The 15,230-nt window shown below is 31.6% G+C and overlaps 1 protein-coding gene across 1 annotated transcript in view; it reads left to right on the forward strand.

Annotated features, from left to right (window-relative positions):
- The window catches only part of LOC134681320 (protein unc-93 homolog A-like), a 44,975-nt gene extending 31,824 nt beyond the window's left edge, over positions 1-13,151 (forward strand). The window contains exons 3-4 of the mRNA XM_063540894.1: positions 11,129-11,399; positions 12,661-13,151. Coding sequence (XP_063396964.1) covers positions 11,129-11,399; positions 12,661-12,890 — 501 coding nt within the window. The 3' untranslated portion in view covers positions 12,891-13,151. The remainder of the gene's footprint in view (positions 1-11,128; positions 11,400-12,660) is intronic.
- Positions 13,152-15,230: the final 2,079 nt, after the last annotated feature.

Consider the following 15,230-nt stretch of genomic DNA (forward strand, 5'->3'; position numbering starts at 1 on the left):
TCATATCGTTATTCGACCAACATAAAAACTCCAAGTTGAAGTGTTAAATGTATAGATGTCATCAAAGGAAAAATGCCATGCAAGAATTAAGATGTTTAAAACAAATAAGGATGTTCTTATCCCAGGAATAGATTACCTTAGCCGAATTTTCACAACTTTTTGGAATTTTGGACCCTCATTGCTTTTCAACTTTGTACTTGTTTGGCTTTACAACTATTTTGATCTGATCGTCATTGAGTCTTGTGTTGATGAAACGCGCGTCTGGCGTACTAAATGAAATCCTGGTACCTTTGATAACTAGTTAAAGACACAAAATGTCTGTTCGTGCTTGTGATAGTTGTATTCATCTACCTAGAACAAGGGTTCATGTTCACAGACTTTACAAAGATATGATTCGCTGTGTCAGAATCAAATGCATTCTGGGGAATATTTTCAAAAACATACACCAAAACGTTTTGGTTGTTTTAAAACTTTCGAAACTATTGAAATTTATCTAATGACGTAACCTTTATTTTCATTTTTGTGTACAAACAATGAGATTATCCATAGTCCTTTAGATTTTAAAAAGGAGAATTGGATTTGAGGTGTCTGTATTTATAATTGGCTTTGGATTTGACAAGTACACACTAAAGGTTTGTAAAGGTAACAAACCCAATGCTTGATTTTAAAGGATGTAGTAAAGACCACGAATGAAAAAGAAACGAGTGAGAAAATCCTGAAACAATGGCATCTCCAAATTAGCTATACAATCAATACATTATTAATACAATGGTTATTTTCACGTATAGTATAACTTTTCGATATTTTCAGTCTCGCAAAATTTTACATTTTGTTTCATTTATTGTACCTACATGGTTCCAATAACTTTTATTCGCAGTCATGGTATTTTGATATGATTATCAATGATAAGGTAATGAAAACAGTGATAGACCAACCAGAAATCTTACTGTCTTGAGTCATAAACATGTGAAACCCTTTTGCATTGTTTTGAGTAAAGGCTTACCCTTACAAGATACTTAATTTAACCTTTATAAATAAAGTAGTATACAACATTGTAAAGTAAACTATCTATGTGTTAGGTATCTTGTAGCAACAGTGTTTTTGGCCAAAGAATTTACACTTACATGACTTATACAACGAGTGCATTGGGAATTAGAATAAAATAATAAACTTTGATTGTCAGAAAACATTAACTGCATGTGTTCTCACTAGGAAGCAGACAATCCAAAGTACAACTAGCTCGTCTAGCCTTGCATGCATGTCTTTTCGATTCTTAAGCTAATACACATTAATTCAATTTTTTTTTACATTGCATATGCATTTATTTATATATGTAACTTTTAAATGTGTTTTTCACATGTTACACCACGCATTAAGAAGTTCAAATGATACTTCCATGGTTACGTACACTAACAAATGATTATTATTCTATGATTCCATGAGTATGCAACGCCAACGATAGCCGTGGGTTTTGATCCAGTCACCTCATTTCTTCTCGTTCCAAGGATTATGAGAGGAGGGAATTGGATCGTAACTCTTTGCTACCGAAGATGTTATTTGGGTAGATCTATAACGGTATAATACGATCGAATACCCTTTGTTTGCAGTTTCCAATCTCAAATGATAATAAATGCATATAATCATGTTGGAGTTTTTAACATAAATACAAAGCTATATCCTTGTTATCATGTTTTCAAATTTTCAGTGTTATGCCGTATCCTGCTTTGAAAGAGGTTCTTAGATTTCCGAATAAATGATTTATAAGAATAAAATGGGTACTGAACTTTTGAAAAAAACAATAAATATATATTTCAGTTAAACTGATGTCGATCGATATTCTGTACGACTAGAATATGTTGAATAATCTTATAGTTCAAACATTGTTTATTCGTAGAATGTTATCACACATTGAGACAAACAATTAAGCCATTAGTGTAAATATTATTTAAGTTAGATTATACACAATTAAGAACAGAAATGTATAACCACTGTTACATTTACAGTTGAATAATTAATAAGGTTGCTCATGCGGAAACAAGCTTTTATCTTATTGCATATATATCTGTTTTCTATCGTTTCCTAATTAGATATTAACATAAATATTAAATGTACGTTTTAAATTCATAAACTCTCACAGTTAGATAACTATTAAAGAAATAGCGCCAGCTGCAAGCTACTTATATTCAGACTTTAAATTTCATATTGAATAAACATTAAAAAAACACAAAAAACACATAGAGTCCTCAATAAAAGACAAATACATGTATATCTATGTCATAGATCAAACATTTCGCCACCCCGAATCTAGACAACTCAATTATGAATGAATTACCATGCAGAGACAATAACCGATTTTCTATCAATTGCTTGTCGTTGAACTTTTAAGGATAACACTAAAATGTAGCATTGAAGGATCATAAAGAAATGTAAAATCGAAAGTGAGAAAAACATTTACATTAATCAAGGAGTTAATGATTCATTACATATGATAATATAGCAATGTCATTAACGAGTGTGTATTGAATATGATTAACCGATGTTTTGCGGTCAGTTTTATATTGATATTATTAGATCACATTTTCATGTTTTGCATAATATTCAATTATCAAATTGATATTTTTTTCAAGGCTGTTTTCTTTGCTCTGTGTTTCTTATGAATCTGAATCATGTTTTAGAAGTTAATAACCGAGGGTTGATGCATTTTAAAATTAAATTCTAGTTAGAGAATGATAGCAACGCCCTCGGTAAAAGATGCATGACTTATTTTAGGATATTGAATAAGTAAGTTTTAGATATCTCATCCAATCAGTGTAATAACTAAGCGTCTTTATTTTATAGTTTTCTGACTATTATTAGTAAAGTTAATATACATGGATCTTCCGATCAAGTTAACCGCATATTAAACACTTAAGTGGACGCCTATTTTTTTTATCATCGCTATTTTTTTTCTCTCTGAAAGTACACGTCATGAGAACAATCTTCTCCGATTTTTTTTTATATTCAATCGTTTAGTTGATTTAAAAAAAAAATCAAGCACAGTGACTGTTACTATATGTGTTATCTAAATAGTAGGTCCGGTAAGGGCCAATTTTGGCCTCAATTTTCATGTTCATCTGACGAAATATTTTAGACACTTTTTAAACACTTAAGTGTCTATTTCAATTGATTCAATCAATTTTTGTGAAAGATTTTAATTGATGAAGTCATAAAAAACGCTCCAATTCAAGCTTAAATATGAAGAATCTATCAAATTTGCCAAAAATCGTCACTTTTCAGGTGGTTTTTGTCAAAAATGAAAATGCTGCATCCGTGTTCATCCTCAACCTTTATATATATTATGTATTATCATCAAATACAACTAATATTTCAATATTACGAATGAACACGAATGCGGCCACTTTCATTTTAGGCAGAAACCGTCTAAAATTTGACTAAAATGCTAAAATTGTGAAGATTTCAGTAATTTAGCGTGACTTTATGATGCTAGTACCCGATATATGTGCTTTGTATTGTCAAAAAGAGCACATATTTATGTAACAAAATCATTCTACTTTCCAATAAATAGCTTAACGATAACATTATCACTATTTTGTAAAACTGCGATATTTTGGGGCCAAAAAGGGGTCTTACTGAACCTACTCCTGTCTATTGATTACAACTCGTAGTTTTGAAAAGCCAAAAGAACAGTATTTTGATTATGTTTGAATAGCCTAATAGAAACTGCCATTTTTTCAAGTATTAGAAATCATCATGTTTTTTATTGGAATTTAATCGTAACTGCTAATACAAGTTCATTTAGTTGATGATTCCGTAACACTGCACTATCATATTTAATGTCTATACCTGTATATATGTAAATAATTCAAATTATGAATGAGGGTTGTAAAATGCTTACATCAAAAGAAAATGGAAACATAACATATACAGCTATAAGATTTGCGATAACGATTACGTTTCTGATAAACAGCTCATAAACACGTGTTTTAATCGTGGCAGAATTGCAGCGAAAAATATTATAGTTTATAGAAAAAAAATCGGTTCAATCACATGTTACTCATAAAAGTTTATTCAAAAGATATTTGATCCTCTTTTTCGAAAAATTATCGATCTGGGCTCTTGACATTTTTGGGAATGGTAATAAAAATTGGAACACGAAGGAATAAAAGTCAGGAGCATCTGTCCTTTTTTTCAGTCTTGTATGATTTTTAAATTTTAGTTCATTCATATCTAACTGGAATTTAGTATGAAGTCGATTATCAATGAACTAGTTAACTCTTTTGTTTCGGGGCCGGTTGAAATACGGCTCTGTGTGCGGTAGTTTTTCGCTGTATTGAAGATCCATTGGTGGCCTTCGGCTGTGTTCTGCTCTTTGGTCGGGTTGATGTCTCTTTGACACATTGCCCGTTTTTATTCACAGTTTATTCTGTTTCAAATATTAAATAATACAGACATGTATACCCCTATATCTAAACTCTGATATTAGAAATCCAAAACGGTCAAATAATAGTTAAATAATATCATATTGAAAAATATATTTAATAATAACAGCAGACAAGTCATGAATTTATTGAATCCCATGTAATTCCGCACATTTTGATTATATTTTTTTATTCATGACGCTGTATCTCTATGGAGAGACGATGGCGGATTTGCAAATGAGTGTTTTGCAAATTAAAAGTGTCCAGTGTTAATTGTTCCCATCTACATTTAGGGAAATAATTGAAGAAGACTAATTGCCAATATAAATGGAAGTATCATATACATACATATAGTTATCTAGAACGTTCACATCGACTAATGAGATCCCACCTCTTAAACATTAACATTGCCAACTAGTTAGGTAAAGTACCGTTTAACAATTTCTAAAGAGTAGTATACAGCTGCGTCCAATAATTGGGTAAGCATGCTGAAATGTTCCAGTAATAACACAGACAATCTCACTAGATACAAAACACGCAATGCAATATTCAACATAATTTTCAAGAATAACATTATTTCCCATGTCCATGACCAAAAGATAATGTTCATGGCCATGGGAATTAATGTTATTCGTGAAAGTTATCCTAGTTTGTTTAACTGCCAGTGGTAAACCCAAATGACATATTAAAATGATATAATTTCTGATGAAATAGTAACGTTTTAATTTACTTTGTTTTGCTGGGGTTAATCTAAAAATTAAGTAGAAAATTCAATGTGCACAAAATGCTTGTTTACATCTCGGCGTTACTGGTTGGTTCTCAAATAATTCAACTTGAAATGTTCGGTCTTGACAGAACAAATTGTTTCCTTCTTGGCGTATAATAATTTCAGAATTCCTGTTTTGGTTCCATACAACGCATCAACTTATGATGTTTCTGAACAATACATTTATACGAATATAAGGATATACGAGTTACTCGTCAATGATACAATTACCAAAACACCAGGACATCTATTGGGACCTCGGGACTACACTCTTTTTTCAAGCGCCTGTTTTGGATTCGATTTTTTTATGCAACAAAAAGTGAAGTCATAAAAAAACTGTGAATCGCTATACAAACATAATAAGCAACAAAAATACCAAACTTTAAGGAAAACTAAAAAAGGAAAGTCCCTAATCAAATTGCAAAATCAAGAGCTCAAACACATAAATCATTGTAAATCGAATGGATGACAATTGTCACACTCCTGACTTGCTACAGTATTTTCTTGTGTAGAAAATATTGGATTAAATCTGGTTTTATAGATATCTAGCTAAACCTCTCACTTGTATGGCAGTCGATTAAAATTCCGTAATATTAACAATGGACATAATAAGTAAAAAAGGTAAAATAAATAGGGGTACAGCAGTTAAAATTGTGTTATAATCTTAATCCATACAAAACAAACAAATATATATCAAAGAAGCACAAAGGCATATAGACAAAGCTCATAAGCAAAAATAAAAGACATGAATACAAAAATGAACAATAACACAATGACGGGATATATAAGTACAGAGCCACGTCAGCTAGCTGTATCATAGAAACAAAACAAGGCAAACATGAATGTTTGAATGACTATGGCGTTCTTGTAAATTGCATGTTTTCAATTGAAATATATGAAATACATTTATTCTTCTACAGAACCTGCACACTGTATCATTCTTTCATTTTTTTACATGTTTATTTATTATTTCTATAAGTACTAATTATGGTAAAAAAAAAACACGAAATGAACTTATCGCCTTTTCCACATCTACAGGAATGTTGTTTTGTTGTTACCTATATCCGTTTCACTCACTGAATGGACGAAAGTGTTTTTCAGACAGAAGTGCCGTATGAAATAAAATCCGAAATAAGATCTCAAATAAAATCCCTATTGGATTAAAGTTAATGTCACATCTTCTCCCATTTACGCTCTTAATAGCTATTTTCACGTAGTTTATATCTGACAGGAACATTGCTCTAATCATCTATGTCTCTGGTGTAATTATGTAAATTATGTGATGTTTATTGCATGCGACTATTACACCTCTCCATATTGATGAAACTAATTGTTCAGTCCCGAGTAGATACCATTTGCCTTCCACTCAACTTGTTATTCGATGACACTTTTCTATTCATCAAATTTCTTGGCGCCATCAAAATATAAAGTGTTTCGAATGTAATCGGCAATAATTGCAGACGACAAGTCAATGAACACGAAGTCAGAGTAATGAAATTGCGGTAAATGATTACTTGGGATTCGATTGGTTGAAATCATTTGCTGATCGGATGGCAGTGTTCTGTATGTCTGCTTACATTATAAGATCTTAATAGTTTTTCTTTCAGAGTTATATTAGGATGTTTCCACTAAGTTCTACAGGAAATTCAATAAGCTAAACCGTAATTGTCTCTAACAGTTGTAGATGCTACTAATGTTATTGCCTGTAAATTGAAGCAAAAGCATTATTATTGAATAGTTCTCATAGGCTGATATTGACTTGCTTCCTTTATTTATCTTTCATTTTTAACAGTTTTACTGCTATAAGCAAGATAATCATTATAATGAAATCTGCAGGGGCAATCAGTATACTGAGAGTTTTTAGTAAATATATAAATTAGCAAGAAAGAAAAAAAAGAAAGGGACTTGTAGCAAGTCTATTTATATCGCAATATTGTTCTGATTAAAAAATTGACATTTTCGTTTTTTTTAGAATTTAGGTTCAAGCACCACATTCATCATATCAAAAATTTCTTTATGATTCTGCCGCTATTGTCACTGCTTGAAAGTACATGTCAACGTTGATGTAATAAACCCATAGGATAGTGTTTTGTACTGTTACAGTATCTTTAATGTCAAAGTTAAAGCTAATGTCGAAGTCAAAGCCAAACATTTCATTGGCATAACATTTATTATTGTACAGATGTGATATCCTTGATATTGATGCCTCTTTATATTTGTGAAAATGAAAGTAAAAGAAGACCATTCTCCCGAGGATAACTTTGAATCGCAATTTCTCAGAATTTAATACGTTTGTATATCTTGATATTTTTGTACTTTTAGATTCTAGAGTGTTTTATACTTCCGGGTTTCAAAAGTGACAAATGTTTATTTCAAATGATCATACTGTATCCCCTAATTTGTATTATTTATTCACCTCATATGTGTTCTGGATAATATATCATTGTTTTCTATTTGAAGTTTTATGATTATTTCAGCTTCCTCCAAAAAACATGACAACCGATATTTATAATATAAATAACCTGTTCTTTCACAGATTCATGAAAATGATATCAAAGCGTTCGTTCAAGAACTGCCAGTGGTGACATGATTGGATATCTTGATTTGTTTTGGGAATCATTCAAAACGAATTGCAATAAATGTCTTGCATGCAAATCAAGACACCTTTACTCTGTCTCACTTCTTTTCACGGATGGCCGGAGTTAAGGATGTTCGCTCCTCTTGTATTTGAATTTAGGTCATATATTCAAAATCTTTAGGTTTTATCCATCTAATGCCCATCAAAAATTTGCCCAACGAGACCTACTTTTTTTCATGATTTTATCACATGTAGAATTTAAAAGTCATGTTTAAAAATCTTACAAAATCTTTGTTCTTTTGAAAAGAAAAATGCTGCCAATGTTAATTGAATGAAAAATCTAGAGAGAATCATTCCCCGCTAAATTTTAAATGGCTTATATTTTAAAAGAAAGCACACAGACCCACCATTTTGTTCTTCTTTTTAAGTTCCATTATTTGTATACTTTCAATGTATAACAGCGGCTTAAAAAGCTTGTTATTTTAAAACAGAGTAGTAAACATCCTCAATGTAATTACCACAGTTTTTTTGTTTGTTCCTTAGTTGTCTCTTCCTATAGTAGGTGAACGAGATTTTAATATCGGTTAATTATTGTCGTCTGAATTTTTGACTTTAGTAATGTTGTCAATTGTAAAACTCTTTGCTGGATTGTCAATTATTAGATACGGATGTAAATATAATAAAATAACTGCAGATCGACTTACTGAGCAAATATCATACCGTAAATTGAGCTATACAAACGGGATACAATAATTGTAAAGGTCATCATCCAGGTTTCAACATATTAAATTACGGATGATTATACACACAGCTCCTAGAGTCAATCTTTCTGATTGACACTCAGTTTGCATAGTTCCTTTTTACTTAGGGTTATCAACGGATGTCATTTTAGTAATGCTTAAACCACTTTTAAAAGGCAACACGCTTTTATATCGGACACTTGTTTAGATCGCGAAGCTTTTTATTTCCTTTACAACAGAACCTGATTAAAACGTTCAGCTGATTTTAACACTGTTAACTCTGTAGTGTTAAGTTTCACTTTATACAAATAGTCATCTGATGCGTCCATTGAACATCCTTATGCATGCATAACAAGAGTCGGTACTCTGTTGATTCATCCAGTTCGCTCAATTTTCGTTCGCTATTGAATTTTGGGTCCTCAATGCTCTTACATGTTGTACTTTCTTAGACCGTTTTCAACTTTACGATTCGAGCGTAACTTATAAGTCTTTTGTAGTTGAAACACGCTATATATAAACAGGATTATATAAATTGCTAATCCTGATATCTATGATGAATCTTTATTTATTAAATTTGATTTTCATAGATACATTTATTTGGTTTGTATATTCATAATATTTAAAGATATTTGATCATCGGAGAATAATATTGCCTTGTGAATACGACATATGATTTTATTGATAAATGAACAAAACATATTAATTCCGATCCGAACTAGCATTTTTGTCGTCAGTTGATTTGTCGCAACTCAGTGGGCATGTTTGACTTCAAATAACATACGTGTGTGATAAACCATGAGTCTCAACAAACATGTCAAAATATTCTTGAATATATGTACGCCGGCTATTGTTATAAGCCGCACGGTGAGGATTAATATTTGATACCTTCGTTCTTATGTTGTACTGTTATTTCACTGTCAAAGGTTAGATGAGAGTTGGGATCCGGCTAACATGTTCAACCGCGCCACATTCTATATGTATGTACCTGTTCTTAGTCAGGAGCCTGTAATTCTGTGGTTTTCGTTTGTTTATGTGTTACATATTTGTTTTTCGTTCATTTTTTGTACATAAATAAGGCCGTTAGTTTTCTCGTTTGAATTGTTTTACATTGTCATTTCGAGGCCTTTTATAGCTGACTATGCGGTATGTGCTTTGCTCATTGTTGAAGGCCGTTTGGTGACCTATAGCTGTTAATCTCTGTATCATTTTGGTCTCTTGTGGAGAGTGGTCTCTTTGGAATGTATACCTAATCTTTTTATTTTATATCTACATCATTTTTTCTATATGTAGAATTGTCTAATTGGCACATCTTTTTATTCATATACAACTTTTTAATCGTTTGATTAGTTTCATTGAAGAAATGTTGAATATACAAACACAAAACTGCATGTGCCACCAATAACAAACGTCTAACGAACATGAACTCACACTGGTTATGGTAATTGCCATTATTACTTGAGCTGGAATGCATGACAATGCATTATGGTCTTAACCGTTTATTTGATTCATTAAATACATTAGGAATAGTTGATAAAGGCTATTACACAGATCGATAGTTATTTACTATTCACACACGACAAGCTATTATTTTTAGCACATTCAGTAATTGTCTTATTGATGGAGTTAGACAGCGCAGTATCTGTTAACCTATACAGTAATTATTCTATCGACTATTACGAACAACGCGATACGCATAATGATAAGGATGGTCAAACATAAAAAAAGATAAACATTTAAACGGAACAAAGGTCAATAAAGTCCAATGTTCAAGGTCAAATTAGCTAACAATTAAAAGAATGTCCTTTCTAAATTTGAACAAATAATAATAAATAGAAAAGGGCTCTATTTCCCACTTTTACAATTTGATAAAGCTGGAAAGAACCATATATCTTCTGCACTTCTTATAATTTCCTTTTTAGTTATAAACTTTGCCAAAAAACAACAAATTGGTCGTGCAAAAAAAGTAAAATAACAAAAGAACTCAAAAGGTGAATTAACTAATGAAATGGCAAAATTCAAAAGTTCAAATTCATCAAACGAATGGAAAACAACTGTCATGTTCCTAACTTGGTAAATGGAAAGAAATGTATTGTGTTTACTTATATTCATGTTACTTTTCGGGAAGACATTAAGCCGACAGTCAATTGGTATTCTGAGAGGCGCTAACAATGTTCCTCTTATTGCCGTTTTTATCATTACTGTTATGTTTTCAAAAGAGCGCTTTTGACACATGGAATTAATAAAGTTTTGATTTTATTATTTTTATAAAGATATAAAACACCACGTGCACTTTATAGATATTTTCAACAATGCTAATATTTATTAAGATGATACATTTTCTGTAAATCCAAGCAGAGTTGTCCAGCTATTAAGGAAAAAAAAATATCAAAATTTTGTGAAATACCCAACAAAATGCTATTTATATTTAGTAGATACATGATTTAATAACACGTTCATTGGTAGAGCAAGGCTAAAGACTCATCAGCTATTTTTGAAACAATAAAATCTTGAGATCACGCAACATCGCTTTAAGAATTGTTAATTTTGTACTATGAATGCAACCATTATACCTATAATATTTCTCAGATATAAAATTAAAAAAAATAACCGTTGTTATATATTTCAGGCATACATTTCATGCACATTGGGAGTAACAAGTATTGGACCTGTTATGATATGTTTTGGTGCAGTCAGTTCTGTAAGCTGTATTTTGATTGGTTGCATAGCCAGCCGCCATATTAAAAGATTTGCTTTCATCAGTGCAGGCGCAACGTTTAACATCGGCCTACTTATAGTATTATGGTTATGGAAACCGTCTACTTTAGATATTCCAAACTTTTTCGTGGTAGCAGCATGCTTAGGATTATGTGATGCTATCTGGCAAACACAAACTTACAGTAAGTTATTCTATTATAATGATTAGGACATGATCATCAATTTAGTACTGACTTAAGAGGTATTGTCAAAATAAGGCATACGATACCCAAGGGGAAATAAAAAGTCGAGTCTACAAGCTGAGAGATCGAAAAATACCAACACACAAACTCAAAAACGACAAAAGGAAAAAAATGGTTTACCACACAACACAGAAAATAAGAGACTGAGCAATACAAACCAATATAAAATGGAGGTGACGCGCGTTGTTCACTATTTTCAGATTATGTTTACGTTAACACTGCGAGGGCCACTAGTGGAAAATGATCAGGTTATCTTCCATGAGCACATGAATTCATCCCAGTAGGGTTTGTTTTGCTGAGTCTTAAGATTTTAATGTTGTATTTTGTGTACTGCTATGTGCGTTTCGTCGGGTTTGTTTTTTGCCACATCACTGTCAGTTTGTCAGTTTGTGTTTACCTTACGAGTTTCCGTATCCCTTTGATATATATCGTCTCTCTTAAGCAGAATTGTAGAAGGGCAATGTACTTTATTAAATATATTAGATTGAGCAGAAGCATTACCATCTCATCGGGGGCTTCTAACTACTAACAGCATAAGTCAGGTGACTGAACTTGCATAGTTAAGTTACCCTTTCAATCAATGTCTTATGTAAACAGTATTATCAACATTTAAAGGAAACATATTAAATCCACTCTGATAAAAATCTAAACCTAATCTCTTTTCTCAGCTTAAGGATTGAAAAAGAGGAAATGAATTAAGCGTAAAGGTCATGCATTAAAACATGTATTTAACATTACAAGAAAAGAGTTAAAGAGAGTGGTTTATATGCATTTAATGAAATTGAACTCACTGATTTACTACTAGTATGCAATACTTTTCATGATGAGGATAAACCATGCTTCTAATCTATTAAATAAATTGACATGTTGTATGCGCATCAATGTCCTATAACTCTACATAAATATATGTATCTATGCCTTGAAGTATCTCTATACTATCTGTGTCCCTAAAGTTCATATGAAAAAAGGTATGAAAAGGGCACTTTGTTGGACCCTTAAGTTAAGAAAATCAAAACATTTTGAGTATACAAAAGGGTGTACATGTTCATATAATCATGTTCATTTTTCATTCAATTAATAAATATTTTAAATGTTTTAATTTTCTTTATATGAACGAGTTGTCAAATCCTAGTTTACTTTACCAATATATTTTCGTATGTACACGCATTGGCAAATTAACTATTTTAATTTTCTTTTTCAGCTTTATTCGGAATAATTTTCATGCATAAACAGGAAGCAGCTTTTGCCTCATACCGGATGTTCTACGCCACCGGATGTGCAATTTCGTTTGGATACAGTTACTTCCTGTGTGTTGAAACAAAAGTATTAATATTAGCCGTAGTATTAATCATTGGACTTATATGCTACTGTGTCATCGAAATGAAAGTTCAGTTACAAAGTCAACACATAAAAGATATTGTTGCATTATAACATGTATAGCTAACTGTTCACCTTTAATCTGCATTATATTGATGCTATATTGTACATCATTTTTATGATGAAACCAGAAGTCAAACAATTTATTAGAATTTCTAGAAAACACAATTAATCAACGTATAAATGATTACCTCTAATAACGAAAACAAAATCAAAGAACTCTCCAGCAGACACTCAAAAGTTGTACAACGTTTTTTTTTGTCAACGTGGAAATGATGCAGAATGATCTATTAATTCAGAAGTTGGAATGCCGTTGAAAATGTGATGTGAAACACAGCTATTATTAGCATTGTTAGAAGATGCATTGAATTGAATATTGAAGCAACTTCACAATTCAATATTCAAATAGCAATATGTTATGTCAAATGAAATTGAATCTCATGACTAACTAGTATGTCTTATTATTTGCCATTTTATACAAATTTTATAAAAAAATAACATCAGATGTAAAGAAGAGCGAAATAAACCTAGTTTTGACACTAGTACGTATGGCCAATGTATGATCTAATACGTTAATAGTGATCAACTCCTTAAATTCCCCCTATTTTGAATACATTTATTATAATCCCTGTCTCATACCTCCTGCATTCATTTCTGTGGCATGTTTTAGACATTCGTAAATTTTAGCCTTAATTTGGTGTTCTTTATATCTAGTTAGGTATCAATAACAAAGAAAAAAATAAACCACATAGTTGCAGTCACGGCAATAGAAGTTTACTGGTGATCAAATATTGCAAATCAAGGTAACATACACAACTTCTCAACTGATTTTTATAGTTCGTTCTTATGTTGTTCTCTGACACCTCTATCCGGGTTAGAGGGGTTTAGGATCCCGCTAACATGTTTAAACATTCCACATTCTCTATGTATGTGCAAGCCAGGAGCCTGTGGTTCAGTGGTTGTCGTTTGTTTATGTGTTACATATTTGTTTTTCGTTAATTTTTGTACATACATTAGGCCGTTAGTTATCTCGTTTGAAATGTTTTACAATGTTATTTCGGGACCTATAATAGCTAACTATGCGGTATGGGCTTTATTCATTGTTGAAGGCCGAACGGTGACCTATAGTTGGTAATTTCTGTGTCTTTTTGGTCTCATGTGGAGAGTTGTCTAATTGGCAATCATACCTTATGTTCTTTTTAATATATACAAACTAAGAGAATTGCATTAACGGATATTAGAAGGATTGTTATTAGGGTCTTCCAAAGTGAGTCACGGATACTTTTGATTGGTGGAAGTGAACAACACGTAACTTATTTCTAAACGCAGAACACATGTTCTTAAAAAGTCGAGACTTCTCACTTCGAAAATCATAAAAGTTAGACAACATAAAAAAAGCTGGTATATGAAGTGCAACCATAACTTTCTGCTTTCAACATTACCGATGAGCTTAAGAGATTGCAACTTTAGTTTTAGCATAATGATAAAATTTTAAGAATGTGAGATTTTAACACGATGTACCACGTAAAGCATCATGTATAGTGGTAAGAACACAACACATGGGTTGAAGTTAAAACTAATGTAGTTTATAGATGATATTGTAACAACATTTTTAATTGGAATCAAGGGAAGTCCAGTAAATTCAAAAACTTTAATCCCTAAAAACAACAACAGTGTTGCAATAATGAGGAACACATTTAAATATCATAACATTGTTACAACCAAAACACATGTGACACAAAAAAGGATACACATGTACAACATGGGGCAAACACTCTTGTTATGGACATGATTGAATTGATATATTTTAATCAAAGATACTGGGATTGAAATGTTGTGCTCAAGAATTGTGTTTCTATTTACTACAATTTAAGACTCATCAGCGTTGCTGGAATCAAAAAATAAAAAATAAAGTACAAAGTTGTAGATCACTGAGGACCTACAATTCCAAACAATTTTACAAAATACAGCTTATGTTATATTTTCCTAGGATATAACATCCTCGGTAATAATATTCCAAAATAGTAGTACATGTATAATATGTTCCTATGTCTATTGTGTAGACAATAGTTGGTCTGTAATGTGCCCGATATCTCTGTGTTTTTCTGTCTATGGTGTTGTAAAGTTGTGCTGCTCTTGAATTGACTTGCAGTCTATTTCTCCTTTCATTCAATGAATAGAACTTAAAAAAAAAAAAGAAATACAATGATCGTTCTCCGTTGTCGAATATGACGTTTGGGAAACTTATTACGTTAACTTAACAAAAATTCTGAAAAAAAGAAAATTAAATCAGCTGTCGAAACCATGAAAACCATTAAAATCTAAAGTGCCTATAGCTTGACTGTGATTCTGGTATATTTTGTCTCTCGTAGTTAGACTTAACCAAACCATTTT

This window comes from Mytilus trossulus, chromosome 8 (assembly GCF_036588685.1).
Source record: "Mytilus trossulus isolate FHL-02 chromosome 8, PNRI_Mtr1.1.1.hap1, whole genome shotgun sequence".
Classification (NCBI taxonomy): domain Eukaryota; kingdom Metazoa; phylum Mollusca; class Bivalvia; order Mytilida; family Mytilidae; genus Mytilus; species Mytilus trossulus.